At 32.8% G+C, this 19,385-nt stretch overlaps 1 protein-coding gene across 1 annotated transcript in view; it reads right to left on the reverse strand.

Moving 5' to 3' along the window:
* Positions 1–19,385, reverse strand: part of LOC143389659 (A-kinase anchor protein 9-like) — a 76,892-nt gene that overhangs the window by 33,522 nt on the left and 23,985 nt on the right. Inside the window, 6 exon segments of the mRNA XM_076842567.2 lie at positions 31–130; positions 10,331–10,543; positions 11,236–11,294; positions 11,703–13,172; positions 17,559–17,756; positions 18,527–18,682. Of these exon segments, the coding sequence (XP_076698682.2) occupies positions 31–130; positions 10,331–10,543; positions 11,236–11,294; positions 11,703–13,172; positions 17,559–17,756; positions 18,527–18,682 (2,196 nt within the window).

Below are 19,385 nucleotides of genomic sequence, written 5' to 3' on the forward strand. Positions count from 1 at the left end.
TGTTTAAAAATGAAGATTAAAAAAACATACCTCTATTGCATGATCAATATTCTCTTGTAGACATCTTCCAGGATGTACTACTGATTTCTGTACATCAGATTCTTTAATTACCACTGAATCAACAGAGAAGCTAAATATAAATAAAAAAGTATAAAAAATTAGTGTTGTGTGTTTTATCCAAAGTTTCTACCATGCATAACGTGTACTGAGGCAGTGGGGAGACAAAAATGATAGTTCCCCCAGGGTTACAAGTATTGTAACTTAAAACATTTTTGACTAAGTTTTCCATTTAAAAGTAACAATGAATATTATGTCAGTATAAATGTATGATAAAAAATTTATTATGTAAAAAAAACATTTTTAATACGTCTTTTAAAAATAACATCTTAGATATGCTTATATAGCAACAGTGTACATAATATAACATGCTATATACACTGATAATACACACTACTTATATACCTAAGATATATGATACATATTATATTACATGGATATCTAAATTACACAGACACAAAACATATAATAATATAGAATAGATTATATTGGATTAAATATATTAAAAGAGCCAGGTACAATGGTGCGTGCTTGCAACTCCAGAAATTTGGGAGGTTGAGGCAGGAGGATCAAAAATTCAGGATGAGCCTTAGCAATTTAGTGAGACTCTCTTTCAAAAAAAAAAAAAGGGGGGGGGTTGGAAATGCAGGAAGATGGCTGAATAAAGTATTTGCTTCCCTGACAGATCTGTGGAGTGAACCAAGAAAAGCAAAAAGGTCACTTTTTTCAACAAGATGGGTGAATGGTCCAGAACTAGGAAGGACTTAACTGGAATTTAATACTGGATACTTAAAACATATCATGGACTCAAGAGATCTTGTATAATAAAATAAGGGGGAAAGATCCCCAGGCTCCAGAGCTGTAAAATAGCTGGAAGTACAAACCAGAATAATCCCTATGTGAATATAGTAAAGCAATAAAGGAACCCCCATTCCTAGGAAAACAGAGGTGTTTTGCGGTATGGAGAGCTTAAGAGCTCAGAGTTACTGCTCAAAAAACAACAAACAAACAAACAAAAAAACACAGTAAGCTGTGCTGCACAGCATCTGTGTACAGGAGGGAAGCCACCAGCTTTCTTGGCGGCATGCATGGAGGATAGCAGAAAGAACCCTTGTGAAGCAATGGCTGGGGGGCCTGTAGCTAGGTGAGTCAATTATTGGCAGATCGAAATCTGGCCCCAAAAATGTGCAAGGCAAACCCATGCTGTGTGATAGAGAGTGTTCCAAAGTGACCAGGAGAAAAATCAAGCATGGAGGGACATTTACACAGGAGAATACTGATCAAGGAAACCCACCTGGCTTTCCCCTCCCCATCCAATCAGCTGCTTGCAGTACTGGCTGGAAGAGAAGTGCCTGACTGTGAATTTGAAAGGACAGGCAAAGGAAGAGATCAAGTTTGGAGACCAAATGACGACCAGGGTTCATGGGGTCTGCAGGCAAAGTAGTGGGATAAGAACAGATTCCTACATCACATGTGTAGAACCTAAAGGAGATTCCCGAGGTATGGTCTTCCAATGTGGACAGACAATTGCTGAGACTTGGAGGTGTGATGACTTAAAATCTTCAGACCAATAGGCACGCAGTGAAGAGATTGGAACGTACCTAAGCCTACACCTTGGCTCTAGTAGTTCCGCTTCCAGGACTAACACTCTCACCCTAGCAACCCTAACTACCCTGAGGGTAGAGCTAGCATCAAATTCCAGACAACATACCTAATTTCTCAGAAGAGAAGCTGAGAAACTTGAACTGCAATGGAAAAAAGTGTTCAATTTTTCATCCAGATTCCTTTTTTTTCTTTTCTATTGAGGACTGGGATATCTGAATAGTACATTACAGTTTTGTTGTTTATTTTTTTCTTTTAAAAAATTATATATATATATATTTATATATATATATTCCGCTCTCATTTATCTGTTTCATTGGATTCTCTTTCTCACTTTTCTCTTGCTAACACCCAACCTCTATTAAGTCCTCCCTTCATTCTTCCTATAATTTTTTAACTTCTATCTTTTCTGATCCTTTCTCATAAACATCACACCCTACATAACTTTTGTTCTCTCTTTGTCCACCAATGGAAACTGTAAACTTTTTTGCAAACTTACTGTTTATATTGTAGATAATAATTGAACACATCATTTCAGTTTAATGGAACAAAACTGTGGATGCCTTAATAGGAGCTATTTGGTTTAAGGCTGTATATTGTTTGTATTGGGTGCAGTTATTATTAGGTGAGGTACTAGAAATCTTCAGGGACACTATGAATCTACAGGGTAGAAACTGTACTGCCTGAAATCCACACTGCTAGAAGGACAGACATAAGAACAACATGAGAAAACAATGGAACAAACTGGCCCAAACAAACCAAGATGATCTAATAATTAAACCCATAGACAACACAGTAAAAGAAATGTAGAAAAGGAATTTAGAAAGTACATATTAGACTGACCTGGTACATAAAGAATGATATAGGGAATAAAATCAGAGATAAATTTGAGGATGTAAAAGACCATTGCAGAGGCAGAGATTCTCAGAAAATGACAACAACAACAACCCCAGAAATCCTCAAAATGAAACAATCAATAAACCAATTAAAAATTCAATGGAAGATAGAACCTTGGGCAATGAAGACAAAATATATAATTTTGAAAATAAAGTTGACTACACAGGGAAGATGGTAAGAAACCATGAACAGAACTTCCAAGAATAATGAAATAACAAGAAAAGACCAAATTAAGATTTATCGGGATAGGTGAAGGCATAGAGATACAAACCAAAGGAATGCCCAGTTTTTCAATGAAATAATATGAAAAAGTTTCCAAAATCTGAAGAATGAAATGGAAAATCAAATACAAGAGGACCTCAAATGTACAAGATCACAACAGACCCACATTAAGACACATCATAAAGAAAAAGGTCAAATATAGAAAATAAGGATTGAATTTTAAAGGCTATGAGAGAAAAAATATCAAATTATATATAGAGGGAAACTAATTAGGAACTCAGGTGATTTTTCAACCCAGACCCTCAAAGCCAGGAGGTCCTGGAATAATATATACCTAGTTCTGAAGAAGATGGATGCCAACCAAGAATTTTATATCTAATAAAATAAAACTTCAGATTTAAAGATGAAATAAAAACCTTCCATAATAAACAAAAGTTAAAAGAATTCATAACTAGAAAATCTGTGGTATAAAACATTTTCAACAAAATATTCCATGAAGATGGAAAAAAAAGTCAAAATCAACAAAGGGAGGAGCCATACAAAAGGAATAATCAATCAAACGAGAAATTAATTCAAAGTAAAAAGTAGAAATAAACTAAAATGACTGGGAACACAAATCATATCTCAAAAATAACGTTAATGGTCTAAACTAATAAACCCAAAAGACATAGATTGGCAGATTGGATTAAAAAACAAAACCCAAAAATCTGTTGTCTCCAAGAGACTCACTCATAAGACATCCACAGAGTAAAAATGAAAGGACGGGAAAAAACATCTCACTCACATGGATTGAGTAAACAAACGGGTTTCTATCCCCATGTCAGATAAAATGTACTTCAAGCCAAAAGTTAATCAGAAGGGACAAAGAAGACATTTCATACTGCTTAAGGGAATTATACATCAACAAGACATAATACGTTAAATATTTATGCCCCAAACAATGGAGCATCTACATATATCAAACAAACCCTGCCTCAATTTCAAGAATTAAATAGACCATAATACAATAATACTGAGTGACTTTAACAAACCTTTCTCACTACTGGATAGATCGTCAAACAAAAACTAAACAAAAAAACTATAGAACTTAATAATATAGTCAATAATTTATACTTTACAGACATATAAAGAGTATTATATCCATCAACGAATACATGTTCTTCTCAGCAGCACACAGACTCTTCTCTAAAATATGCCACAAAGCAACAATTATGAAATAAAAAAAGAGATTATACCCTGCATTCTATCAGATCATAATGGAATGAAATTAGAAATCATTGATACAATAAAAAATAAAAACTCCAACACCTAGAGACTAAATAATATGCTATTGACTAACCAATGGATATAAGAAGAAGTAGTCAGGGATGAAATTTTTAAAATACTTACCAGAGATAAATGAAAACTGATACAACTTGTCAAAATCTCTGGGACACTATTAAGCTAAATTCATTAAAAGAATGGAAAGTCAATGAGTATATGACCTAACATAAGATCTCAAAGCCCTAGAAAAAGAAAAACAAATCAACACCAAAAGTAATAGAAGACAGGAAATAATTAAAATCAGAGCTGAAATAAATGAAATTGAAATAATCGGAACAATTAAAAAATTAACAAAACAAAAAGTTGTGTCTTTGAAAAAATAAATAAAATTGATAAACTCAATCGTGCTAATGAAGACAGAAAACTCAAATCACTAAAATTCATAATCACAAAAAATATTACAACAAATACTGTTGAAATACAGTAGAGAAGCAGAAGCTATTTTGAAAATTTATACTCCAATAAAAATGAAAAATTTAAGGACATCAACAAATTTCTAGAGACAAATGAGCTACCCAAATGGAATTAGGAGGACATACACAATTTAAACAGATCAATTTCAAGCAATAAAATAGAAGAAGTCATCAAAAGCCAACCATTTAAGTAACGCCCAGGACAAAACAGATTCTTATCCAGTTCTACAGTACCTTTGATGAATTAACACCAATAAGCCTCAAACTATTTCATGAAACAGAAAAGGAGGGAACTCTTCCAAACTCATTCTATGAAGCTAGTATCACCTGATATCAAAATCAGACAAAGACACATCAAGGAAAGATAACTTCAGACCAATATCCCTAATGAACATAGATGCAAAAATTCTGTATACAATTCTGGCAACTCATATATAAAAACATTAAAAATATAGTTGTTATGGTTTGGTTGTGAGGTATCCCCCAAAAGTTCACATAAGACAATGCAAGAAGATTCAGAAGAGAAATGACTAACCTAATCAGTGAATTAATCCCCGATAGGAATTAAATGAAGTGGCAGGGTATGGCTGGAGGAGATGGGAATTGGGGGGATGGCTATGGAGTACACATTTTTTTATCTGGAGAGTGGAGTCTCTATATGGGGTATATATTTTGTATCTGGAGAGTGAAGTCGCTGTCTCTGTTTCCTGATCACTATGTGAACTCCTTTCCTCTGTCACACTCTTCTTCCAGATGTTCTGCCTTACCTCAAAGCCCAAGGGATGGAGCTGGCCTTCTATGGACTAAGATGTCTAAACACCATGAGCCCTCAAATAACACCATGAGTCCTTTTCCTCTCTTAAAATTGTTCTGGTCAGATCTTTTAGTAACAGAAATAAAAAAGCTGACTAAAACAATAGTGCATCATATTCAAGTGGGATTCAAGGTTGGTTCAACATACAGAAATAAATAAATGTAATTCATCACATCAATAGACTTCAAGAAGAATCATATGATCATTTCAATTGGAGCACAAAAAGCATTTGACAAAATAAAGCACCCTTTAATGTTTAAAACACTAGAAAAACTAGGGATAGTAGAAACAAATCTCAACACTGAAAAAGCTATACATGCTAAACCCAAGACCAAAATCATTCTAAATGGAGAAAAACTGAAGGCATTCCATCTACGAACTGTAGTAAGACAAGAATACCCTTTTTTTTTTTTACCACTTTTATTCGATATAATCCTGGAAACTAGCCAGGGCAAGTAGACAGAAGAAAGAAATTAAAGGGATACGAATAGAAAAAGAACTCAAATTATTACTATTTGCCGACAATATGATTCTATATTTAGAAGACCTAAAAAATCCACCAGAAAACTTCTAGAATTAATGAATGAAATTCAGCAAAGTAGCAGGATAAAAAATTAACAACCATACATCAAATGCATTCCTATATATCAGTGATAAAGCCACTGAAAAAGAAATTAAGAAAACTACCCCATTCACAACAGCGTCAAAAAATAAAATAGAATATTTGGAATCAATCTAACAAAAGAGGTGAAAGACCTCTACAGTGAAAACTACAGAAAACTAAAGAAAAAAATTGAAGACCTTAGAAGATGGAAATATCTCCCATGTTCTTGGATAGGCAGAATTAACATTGTCAAAATGGCCATACTACCAAAAGCATTATATAGATTTAATGCAATTCCCATTAAAATTCCAATGACATTCTTTGTAAAACTAGAAAAAGCAATCATGAAATTCATTTGGAAAAAAGAGACCCAGAATAGCCAAAGCAATCCTTAGGAAGAAAAGTGAAGCAAGAGGCATCATAATACCAGAAATTAAATTATACTACAGAGCCATAACAGCAACAACAAAAAACAATGGGATGACACTGGCACCAAAACAGACACATAGACCAATGATACAGAATAGAAGACATAGAGACAAACCCATATAAATACAGTTATCTCATACTAGACAAAGGTGACAAAAATACTCACTGGAGAAAAGATAGCCTATTCAACAAATGGTGCTGGGAAAACGGAAAATCCACATGAAGCAAAATGAAATTAAACCTCTATCTCTAATCTTGCACAAAACTCAATTCAAAGTGGACCAAGGATTTAGGCACTAGAACAGAGCCCATGAATTTAACAGAAGAAAAAGTAGGTCCAAAATCTACCATCTCAGCTTAGGAACTGACCTCCTTAACAAGATTTCTAGAGCACAAGAACTATAAGCAAGAATCAATAAAAAGATTCAAACTAAAATGGTTCTTCACATCAAACAATCAATAACATGAAGAGTGCCTACCGAATGGGAGAAAACGTTTACCACATATACACCTCAAAGCATTAATCCCCAGGATATATACAAAACTCAAGAAACTTAACACCAGGGGCTGGGGTTGTGGCTCAGTGGTAGAGTGCTTGCCTGGCATGTGTGAGGGACCTAGGGTTTGATTCTCAGCACCACATATAAATAAATTTAAAAAATAAAGATTCATCAACAACTAAAAAAAAATTAAAAAACAATAAAAACACCAGAAAAACAAACCAATCAATAAATGGGCTAAGGAACTGAACAGACACTTCACAGAAGACATACAATCGATCAACAAATATGTGAAAATACATTCAACATCTCTAGCAATTAGAGAAATGCAAATCAAAACTCCAATGAGATTCTATCTCACTCCAGTTAGAATGGCAACTATCAAGAATATGAGCAACAGGCCTAGGGACATAGCTCACTTGGTAGACTGCTTGCCTCACATGACCAAGGCCCTAGTTCAATACTAAGCACCACAAAAAAAGAAAAAGAAAAAATATGCAACAATAAATGTTGGCAAGCATGTGGGGGTAAAGGTACACTCATACATTGCTGGTGGGACTGCAAATTGATGCAACTACTATAGAAAGCAGCATGGAGATTCCTAAGAAAATGTGGAATGGAACCACCATTTGACCCAGTTATCCCACTCCTAGGTTTATACTCAAAGGGCTTTAAATCAGCATAATACAGTGATGCAGCCACATCATGTTTATAGCAGCTAAATTCACAATAGCTAAACTACGGAACCAACCCAGGTGTCCTTCAACAGATGAATGGATAAAGAAAGTGTGATATATATCTTCCCAATGGAGTATTACTCAGCCTTAAAGAAGAATGAAATTATGGCATTTGGTGGCAAATGGATGGACCTGGAGAATATCATGCTAAGCTAAATAAGCCAATCCCAAAGAACCAAAGACTGAATATTTTGTCTGATATGCAGATACTAATTCACAATGGGTTGGGGGGGTAGGGAAGAATAAACATATTTTGGATTAGACAAAGGGCAATGAGGGGAGGGGAGGGTTATGAGGGAAGAAAGGATAGTAGAATGAATCAGATATTATTATCCCAGGTACATATATGATTACATCACATATTCTACATCATGCACAAGAAAGAATGAGAAGTTATACTTCATTTATGTATGATATGTCAAACTGCATCCTACTGTCTTAGTTAACTAGTTAGAAGAAAAAAAATCGTTAGAACTAAAAAAAAATAATTAGTTATTGAAACTATATATAGAGAGAAATAATAGTTCATTAAATTTGATTTGTCTAACATTACCCAACTGGTATGTGGTAGATCTGAACATGAGTTATTTTAAATAAAAACAGTAGTTCTGAAAAAAAAGAAGAGGGGTGAGGATGTGGCTTGGTGGAAAAGAGCCCCTGAATTCAATCCCTGATACAAAAAAAAATTATATATATATATATAAATGTATATAAACATATATACATATATATATATATATAAATACATGTGTGTGCATGTATGTATGTATGTATGTATATATATAAAGATATATCTAAGATGTATTACTGAGTTAAAAAAGCTTGTAAATGCTCACTTGCATTAAAAGCCTGTTTTAACATATATGTCTATATAAATAGGAAAATCTCTGAAAGAATACATATCAAAAGTAACAATGATTGCTTATATTGGAAATGAAGTGTGGCAACAGGAAAGAGAAGGTTCTTAACTTACAGTTAGTTTAATTTTAACTTACAATCAGTTTAATTTTAATTTTATCTACCCACATATCTTTTGGTATGTATGTCTGAATTCTGTATCGTTATATAAGCATTCACTACTTTGTAACAATGTTTTCTTAAAATGTCTAATCTTATAACAATAAGGTAAGATTAGTATTTAGAAATCACGTGGATTTAGAATGCATCAGTCACTTAAATAGACAAAGATAAGCTTAAATTCCTAGGCTGGGGTTGTGGCTCAGTGGTAAAGTACTTGCCTAGTGTGTATGAGGCACTGGGTTCAATTCTTAGCACTGCATGTAAATAAATAAATAAATAAAATAACAACTAATAAAAATGTTTTTTAAAAAGGCTTAAATTCCTTAATTGAAAACAAACAAAATGAAACAATACTTCCTCTAAATTTATATATATTTGGATACATAAATTACATACATACATTATTTATATACACATATACATGCACACACACAATGATTATAATGTATGCGTACATATAAAACAAATAATTTTAAGAAAAAATGAAGTAGAAAAGTAAGACACAGACTCTTTGGGGACGATTTTAATTTATGTAAGAACATGACATCTAAGTAAAGATCCAAAGGAGATGAGGGTGTGGGTATACAAATACCTGGAGAATAATCATTCCAGGTAGAAGAAAAGGCCAATGAATCCCTAAAGCAGAAGCGTACTGATATGTGATATATTTGAGGATCACAGTGGGGATGTATGAGGGTTTTTTTTTAATCTTTTAAAATTGTTTTTAGTTGTCAATGGACCTTTACTTTATTTATTTATATGTGGTGCTGACAATCAAACCCAGGACCTCACACAAGCCAGGCGAGCGCTTTACCGCTGAGCTCCAACCCCAACCCCATGGGATTATATGGTTTGAGAACAGTAAGTGATAAGAAAGTCAGTAGGAAATGAAAGTCAAAGATGTCATGGTCCTCAGGACTAGTGAGACTGTAAAGAGCAGAAGAGGATTAGAGTAACATGATGTAACTGAAATTATAAAAGCAAAGGTTCTGGCACTTGTGTTGACTATAAAGAGAATAGACTGTAAACAGAAGTTGAGTAATCCAGGTGAAACACAAAACAATGGCAGGGACCAGTAGAGCAGTAAGGAGTGGCACAGTTTTGATGTACTTTGAAGGTTAAAAAAAAGAAAACAAGATTTTTTCATAGAATGGCAGAGAGTTATGACAGAAAGGAGTCATGATGGATGAAGATGGCTACAGAAGGAGCAAATTTTAGAAGATCCTGATCCAAGAAAACATACATAGTGGTAATTGAAGATCATTTCTTCTCTCCTCATAGATCAGGGTTCTATTTGGGACATGATGAATTTGAGCATTAGACAATCAAATGGAGTATATTCAAGTCATAGTGGAATGATCATACTTAGACTATTTAAGTATTCACCACATCAACATATCAAAGCCTAGGCATAGAATAAATAAGTAAATGTCTACTACCTGACTTATTTTAATTCAGAAAATAGATTAATAATAACATCTTTATAAAAGTATAAGTAAAATTCCTATAATAAAATGTCTTTGGTTTATACCAACATTTATTTCACACATTTCAAAGATACAGAATTATCTCCTGCTCTTATTTCTTAAAAATGTTACATCCTATCTCTTTGTTAAAGTTATATTTTATTCTTAAAATAACCATTCCAGATGATACTATCATTGTTACTAAGCTACAAATGCTGCTGAATGAAGTTTTAAGTAAATAGATACCTTGGGTCCACTGTGGTCTCACTAATGGCTTTAAGCTTCTCCTGTAGAGAATAAATTTCTGCCTTATGATTTTCTTCAATTTCTTTCAATTGTTTGCGTAAAAAGCATATGAAGTTTTCTAATTCTTGAATTTGTTCTTCAAGTTGTTTAATTTTTTGGGTATCTTTCAGAGAAGATAACAGGAAGAGAAGACAATACACATTGCAATACAAACTTCTCAGTGAAATAACAATCATTTTATTTTAATGAATAAAAATATTTATTCTTTGAAAAATGTTTTTAGTGAAACTCAGGTTTTAATTTGACTCATTCTGACTGATGAAAACAAGAAAACAGTGTGATTCAAGATCATTTCTCCTATCCTTATGGTATAGTATCTCTAAATTCAACAATTTTATATCTTTAAAACAATTCAGAAACATGAAACAAAAGAAGTGTTGAAAAGGGACCAGAGGAGAGTAGTTAACACTTTTCACTTTCCTCTTTTATTTTTATTTCTTAAAAATGCTGATAATTAATCACTAAACTAACTTTTTTGCCAATTAAATGAGCCATTAGTTAACATGCAATTTGGGAAATAGTGGACAAACTACCTCAAGAAGATATCAATTTAAAAAAATACAAACTTAAAATATTACTATATTCAAAGAACTCCTGAAGTGAAAAAGCATGGTATTATCTGATATGCTTGAAATTCTATTCTGTTCAACAAAGCAATTCCAATAATAAAACTCATTCCTAAAAGCAAAAGTGAAGGCCTAGAGATACCTTGAACACAAGAAGTCTGGTTAACTGGCCAAATAATCATGAAAGAAAAACATAACAGTGACTAATTGTTTATGGTTCATTGTATGGTCCCTTAACATTGTTACTTCCCATTATGCCATCTTGGTATTTTAACTCACTCTCTAGTTTCCCCTGATAACTCATTCTTGTCCTTGACCTCTTGTCCTTGACATTCATGCTGATTATAAATCTTTACCTCATAATTAAATTTTTCTCCCAGGTTTCAGACTTCTATTTTCAACTAACTCCTATATATTTTTTCAAAGTCAATAAGTATTCTATTCTTAACTCAATGTATTTAAAACTGAATTATTATTTTTTTCACAAATTGGTTCCTAGCACTAGAAACATACTCTAGTTTATTAAGCTAGAAACTTGGGTATCATTCTTAATTTCTGCTAACATTAACGACAAACTAGAACCTAACTCTAAGTGTTGAACTTAACTTTCTATCATACTCAATTCAATCTGGCTGGTCTTCCCATCAATAATTTCATCCCTTCCAACTGATCCTAATGGTATCAACTTAAAATAAAAATCTTATTGTTACTCCCACTATTTAAAATCCTGCTGTAGGTCTTATCACCAATAGCATAAAACATAAACATGTTTCATCAGCAGGAACATAAATTTTCAACATGTCCTCAAAAGCTTTTTTCTCATTTTTAAGAATGTTATTTTCTGCTTCAAGTTGTGAAAACTTTTCTTTAAGGTCATCCTCTTTTTCCTTTATTTGTTTCTCCAATAATTCAATTTTAAGTTGTAATTCCTGAACTTCTAGTTCAAGCGTACCTTTTTCTTTTTTTTCTTGTCTTAATATTTCGATTTCCTCTTGGAGTTCATGCATCTGAAGGGTCATTTCTTCTGATTTTGAATCCATGATGGACTTCTGTAAATCTTGTAGTTTTGAAATTTCCAAAACCAACTGATTCTGCTTAGTAATCAAATTGTCTTTTTCAAATTGCATTGTTTCCATCTTTTGACTCATTAAATTTTGTAAGCCATCTATCTGCTGTTTATAGTGAATGCCTAAGCTATCTTCAAGTTTTTCAATATTTATTTGATGTTCAACTTCTAAATCATCTTTAAGTTTCGAAAGTTCTTCTTCATGACTAAATAGGAGCTGTGTTCTCAGCCTCTCTAATTCAGCTTCTTGTGATTCAGCCATTCTGACTAATACAGCATTTTTTTCTTTTTCCAACATTTCAAGTTTTATCTTGTAATTTGTAACTTTTGCTTCATGTTTTAATTCTAGTTCTTTCCTAGATTCAGATGCCAGAACAATCTCAGCTTTTAAAGCTTCCACTGTACTAAGGGACTTACGTGCTTCATTCAGTTGACTTTCTTGTTCAGCTATTCTCATTCTAGCTCTCTGAATTTGGTCCCTTAAAAAGTTCAATTCTTCAAAAAGATCATCAAGTTGTCTCTGCAGAGTAGATTTTTCTCCTGAAATTATTCCTAGTTCTTCTTGGAGTTTTTCCTTTTGCGCATTAGCATCTTGTAATTTCATATTCAGTTCATTTATTGCCACGTTCGTTAACTTTATTTGATCTTCATTAATTGTAATATTTAAATGTGATTTTAAAACACACTCAATTTCTTCCTTATGTTGTGTTTTAAGTTCCTCTATCTGTGACATGTGTTGCTTTATTAACTCTTGTTTCATCTGTACTATCTGCTGCCCATACATTTCATCCATCTCTGCTCGGAGTTGTTCTAATCTTTTCTGCATTTCTTGTTCTACCATTTTCTGTACCACATCAGATTTAAACTGGCTATCTATGTAATAATGTCTTTTCTGAAGGTCTTCAACTGTACCCATTAATTGTTTTATTTCTTCAGAACATTGTCTTTCTTTTTGCTTAGAATTAGCCAGCTCTAATTTCATACTTGCAATTTGTTCTTGTAATTCTCTCATTAATTTTTCAGTGGCTGTGACTTGATCCTTTAGCTCAAGATTCTTTTTTTCTTCTTCTATTATTCTTATATTTAATGCCTGGATGATCGCCTCCTTTTCTTGTAATTCTTTTTTATTTGACTTTTCTTCATCTTGTTCCTTTAGAAAGAAAAGAAAATGAAAATATAAGAATGACATTTTTAGGTTCTGGCAACTTCTTATGGGTGTCTCCTTTTTATAAAATTCTATAAAAAGCAACTGTTGGGCCTGCCCCCCCACCCCCGTTTTTCCCAGTACAAGGAGACCTAGGACTTATCTACCTGACAGTACATATGAGCAAAAAATATAACAGTTTTACCCTTCTTGGGAAGAAATTTCTCTTACATTGTGCTGTGATTAAATATTTAAATTTAAAAATGCAATCTAATTTGCCTAGCATGTGTGAGGCCTTGGGTTTGATCTCTAGCACTACCAAAAAAAGCAAAACAAAACAAAAACCAGTCTGACTAAAATATCTATATAAACTATCACATTTTTATTTTTCTTATTAACTGGTCAATATTCTAAATATAAGTATTTCTGATGGCTAGTTATAGTACTACATACTATCTAGACACTCTCAGAAGACACAAAAATATAAAAACCGGTCCTCCCCTGGATTCTCAGAAGAAACAAAAAATAAATAAATACCGGTCCTCCCCTGGATTCTAGTGATTTGAAGGTATTTCATGGACAAGTGCTATAAAATGAGAACAACAACAAGAACTAAAGTGGATTCCTTTAAGTCTTCCTTAACTTCATTCCTGGGGTTTTAAGTGAATCAGAAATTTAGGGATATGCAATGCTTAAGTGACTGAACATCAAGTGACATCTAAGACCACTACTGTATATTTACAGCATACCAACTTGGGCTTAGACCCACAGTTCAAACAGAAAGATAAAAGACCATCAGATAATTTTCCCCAGTTCCTATCTCGGGACTCAATTTTGGAACTGAAGATTAGGCTAAGACAAGACATATTAATGCATATTCATTAAACAGTTAAGAGCTGTAGTCCCAAAGCCAAGGAAATAAGTGAAATCTATATAACTGATGAAAATATAGGTAAGGAAGTAAAGTTATCTTAAGGAGACATGAGTCCTTGCCAAACAGGACTTCTAGGCGCCTTGAATGAATGTACTAAGAAAATGTAGGCATTGATCAATTGAGTATAGTTCTTGGAAGAAGACCAACGCACCGTCAACCTTTGAGAAGTCTGATCCCTCTCGAAAAACCATACTGAATGCAGAAAACAATGTTGGGAGTTACAGCAAGGAGCATTTAAGAAGTTTAGTCTACAGACATGAACATTACTACTCTGAGATGGATGTAACAGGTTATTTCAACCTCATGCCACTGAACATCTGATTCCTCCAACACCCTTTCATCTAATACTTAATAAACAACTTTTTAGATTATTACCTGGCTTTTAAAATTCATCTGTCCATAGAAAGAATATAAAATCCAATGAGCTTAAAATCTGAAGTTTGTGATAATTATTTCTCATTTTAAATTCACAGTCTTATATTTAGACTTAAACATTAACCTCTTGAACTAATTCACCTCTGATATAGCTCAAGAAAAAAAAAATGACTTCTGAGCCTAACAAATAAAGGCCAAATTTTGCACTACATAAAACAAGGTTATCTTGTGCAGCCTCTTGAGTGAGACTATGAGCTGTTGTCTTAGTGTCACATATTCCTTTTCCAATTACATCATATGTTATTACCAAGTGCTGAGCCTTCTTAATTTCTACACTAGAATGCAACATTAGTAAATTAGTGTAATCTATTAATCCTGGTATTTCTATCTGTACAATAAAGATAAATTTCCTCTATCTCCCAGAATGTGTTTGAGGTTAAAATAAAATAATTAAGGTATTTTATTTTTACTGAGCTTTATACAAATATATTCATATACTAGAAAGAAATTTATAAATCATTTGGAACCTATATAAAATGTAAAATCAGGACTGAGGCTGGGTCTCAGAGGTAGAGTGTTTGCCTCACACACAAGAGGCACTGGGTTCAATTCTCAGCACCACATAAAAATAAATGAATACATAAAGATATCTTGTCCATCTACAACTAAAAAATTTTTTAAAAAAGTAAAATCAGTTCATGATGGTCAATTTTAGCTAAACTGTTAAATAATAACTAGTTTTGAAAAATGTTAACATTGATATAAAAATCTGTTATAATTTTATTTCCTGATTTTCTATAAGATGAAAGGAACACTCCTCATAAAAGAAAATAACTTAATTCAATACTGTCCAACACCTAATATGATAACCATAATTCTTCATTCAACTATTAAACACCACAAATTCACAGTTTTCTTTGTTTAGCTTTTTTCAAATTACATGGTTTTAAATCACTTGTTCTATGTTACAAAACTGAGAGCCCTTCAGTCAAGGAAACCTCTATTTTTAGAACTACACCTGAAAGAGTGGGGAATAATATACTTCCTGTTTGTGACTACTATAACACAGGAGGTTTGGAGGATTAGGATAATGAGCCTTTGACTATCAATATAGTTACTTCAGCTGCTCTGACAGAACTACTTCTCAAAGGGATTAAATTTTTTGAAAACTGAGAAATTAAAATATAATAAAAAGAACAATAAAAGTATTATTGCTAACATTCAAATAAACAGTTTATTTTCATTACTAAAGTGAATTACATAAATTTTAGATTATCTGAAATTATACTGCCTAGTGACAATAAGAAATAATAAAATCCTAGATCTGGGCACTTTCAACTTAGGCCTCGATTGTCTTTCTACTCTTACCCTCCAGAAAGACACTTCCAAAGCCTATTGCTTTCTAAGTAAATTACTTTTTGCTCCCTATACATTTTCAACATTTCAGCCTGGGTCTTTATGCCCACTCCACACCCCGCAAAGAATATCCTGCCTATCTCTATTTGTCATGAATTCATAAACAATTCTCTTGATTACCAAATAGGTATTGAATAGCTGTTCCATATATTATGTTCCATATATTATACCAATTTATGGGTAAACAAAATATAAATAACACATTATTCCAATTTATAGATCTATCTCAAATATTACCTCCCTGCTGATGTCTACCCTGAATCTTTTCCTCATAAATCAGACCTCGTCAAAACATTCATAACACTTGTTACCTGCACTTACTTTTTATTTTGTGGTAACTTGTGTACATGCCACACCTCTCCATGGGTTCAGTGAAGAAAGGGGACATCTTATAGGTATTCTGTAAACACTTGCATAATCTTTAAATTACCTTAGTTGAAAAGCATGCCCTTCTCATAATTTTAATTTGTACATTTCCTATTTTTCAAAGAGGAGTCTCTGGAGTCAGATAACTGAGCTTTGAAATCTGGCTCTATCAATACATCACTTCTGCACCTGGATTATTTCCTTCATCTTGCACTGTCTTGGTACCATCAATTGTAAATGATAAAGGTACCCTTATCTCATGGGGTTGTAGTGATGATTCAATGCATTAATATGTGTAAGAGGCTTTGAATACTGCCTGTTATAGAGTAAGTACTTAATAAGTGCTAGTTAATGCTTTTGTTATCCAAACAATATTCTTGTCTTGGTAATTTCTCAACTTCCTGTAGAATCTGCTAAGTTTATAAAATATGCTGTATTATATGTATTCTCCATCTTCATTATTCCCAGATTCTGTATTTGCCTACTTGCTCAAATTTATTTGAAACCCACAAATCCATACCAATGGTGCTTTCATAGACATTTGTAGACACACACAGAGTGATGGCAAGAAATTTGAGTTACTGTAAAATGATGTTCAGCTACATTCAAACACGGTGATCACACTGCCTTGTTTCAGCTCTCACAGAGCAAAAAAGAGGACAGAGATGGCAAGGATCAGAGTGCAGTGTAGTGCAAGGAGCTCAGAATTTCAACTCTGGCACCTGTTAATGGGGCAGCTTCAGGATAATCACATCTAAACTTTAACTTCTCAAAAAAACAAACAAAAAAATGGAATCTGCTAGCATGAATTGCTTTTAAGATTAAAGATTACAATCCATGTGATACATTTCCTACCAGGAGCACTTATTGACTAAATAATTCCCCCAAACTGGAATATAACTCAAGTGAATAAAAAGAATCAACCACATTTTTTTCTAATTTAAATTTACAAAATTTCTTTTTCAGAATTTTATAATCATGGCTAAAATAAGAAGAAATACATTTAGTTGGAGGAAAAAGGATAAAGATCCTAGTTATAAAAATAGATTCTCCTGAGACTTTAGTTTAGCATAGGTAGATCACTTTTAAGGAACAGAGTAATGAGTAGTATCATCTTTAAAACTATTACTACGAAATTCTCAATGTTTTTGAAATATATTATTTTATATACTCAAAGAGTTTGTCTCAATTATGAAATTTTGGGTGCATATGCATAAAAAAAGATAAACACCTTCATTAAAAACTTTAAAGTTAATTACAAAGCTGCTACAAGTAGGTTGACTTCCTTAAGATACACATACCATTTCATGTACTTTAATTTTCTCCTGTAAGAAATTAATTTGCATTTTGAAGTCTTCTTTCTTTTTTTGATAATCTTCTAATAGATGGTCTTGTTCTTCAACCTGTTGTTGATGAGTGAGAATCTGTTGTTTGGCTTGCAGTAAATCTGCAGCTGTGTTACTGTGAGTGCTGTTTCGTAGAGTTTCACTAGCCTGTAACTTGAAAATAGAAAGAAAATATTTAAAATATTAAATTTTGAAGTTTCACTTTATTGTACCCTCAGCCCACAGGGGTTCTCTGGAAACTATGCTCACTTCATAGGCTTACGATCTCAGCCAACATGTTTCCATGCTGTCAACATGCTGATAGGTCATGTGCACTTTGGGTAATGAGCCAAAGAATTTACTTTTCACATTATAAAGCTGAGAAAATAGGAGAAATAAGACAGGCAGACAGGCAGAGAAAAATGTGGACTGAAAGTTCTTCCTGGATTCTTGATGACTTTTCAAACTCTAGTTCCAATTTCTCTCAGAGTTCTGATTCTATTTCTGCCCTTAAGTTCTATAAACAAGCCTGTATTCTTACCTTAAATTCCTCCCTTTTGTTTAACGCAATTAGATTATAGTTCCAACTAAAGATAAATGGAATGTATCCAGTTGTCAGTCTAGTTATAATTGAGAACCTAATTAACATAAAGCCATACCAGGGTTAAAAAAAGTAGGGTGTAACTGCAGGTTAAATTTCTGCAAAAATACACATGATAAGACTTTGTAGAATTTTTAAATAGAGACAGGGAAGAAGTACAAAGAAAACAATAGCAAGAAACTACCCAAGAAGTATAAATTAAATTCTTGATTAACATAACACTTATTCACTAGTTTTTCCAGTATGAATAAACAAATAGCTTTATAACAGATTTGTTCTAGAAAGCGAAAAAATTTAAAAATTCATTATAAAAATAGAGTAAGTCTTGTTCTACTTGTAATACTTGTTGGAATTGAATCTGCAATTTTTGACTTTGCTCTGTCAACTCTAAAAATTCTCTCACCGTTTTGTCCCTTTCCTTTCTTGCCTGTTGTAAATTGGCGGTGAGCTGTGTGATAATACTATCTCTTTGTTTAACTGCTGCTTCAAATTCTTGTAACTAAAGGAAATCAGTGAAAATAATTACATTCTAGGCTTATATTTTACATAAAATTGATTATCATTGTTACAAGCAACTTTTTAAAAAATATGAGATTCAAAACACATTAGTGGAATTCTTACAATTTGTATGCTATCTCCCACATTTGAAAGCTATGAGCTTTAAGAAATTTGTTTTACTTCCAAATCAATCTGAAAGAAATTAATGTGCACATGCAAAAAATTTTCACTTGTTCTGGCTTTTCTATATATCTAATTCTAGAAGCGAATGCCTTTATATTGGGGAGCTCCCCCAATCTGTTACCAGGCAACAGCATCAACTTGTTTTTGGAGAGGATGAAACTGAAATCTATTCTGTCATCCTCATTAATATTCCATTTTCATCTTGATTCATAACTGATTACTTAATACAAGAGATGTCACTCTAACTGCAGATAATATTTACAGGGACATGCTGACATTCTTAATGGGTTTAAGTCATCATTTTTAAAAAAATATGATTTATACCACAATTTTCTTTCAGGCTCATAAGAAAAACATCTGTCCTGAAATCACCAAAGTTATTTTACTCTATCTTATTAAGTTAAATAAACAAAGTAACATACATGTTACCCCAAATAGTTGAATTCTAGGTGTAAAATGGGATTCTTAATACTATGTGCAAGAACCCCATTTTTCTCGTGAATGAGATAATCTTAACTTAA

This window comes from Callospermophilus lateralis, unplaced genomic scaffold (assembly GCF_048772815.1).
Source record: "Callospermophilus lateralis isolate mCalLat2 unplaced genomic scaffold, mCalLat2.hap1 Scaffold_63, whole genome shotgun sequence".
Classification (NCBI taxonomy): domain Eukaryota; kingdom Metazoa; phylum Chordata; class Mammalia; order Rodentia; family Sciuridae; genus Callospermophilus; species Callospermophilus lateralis.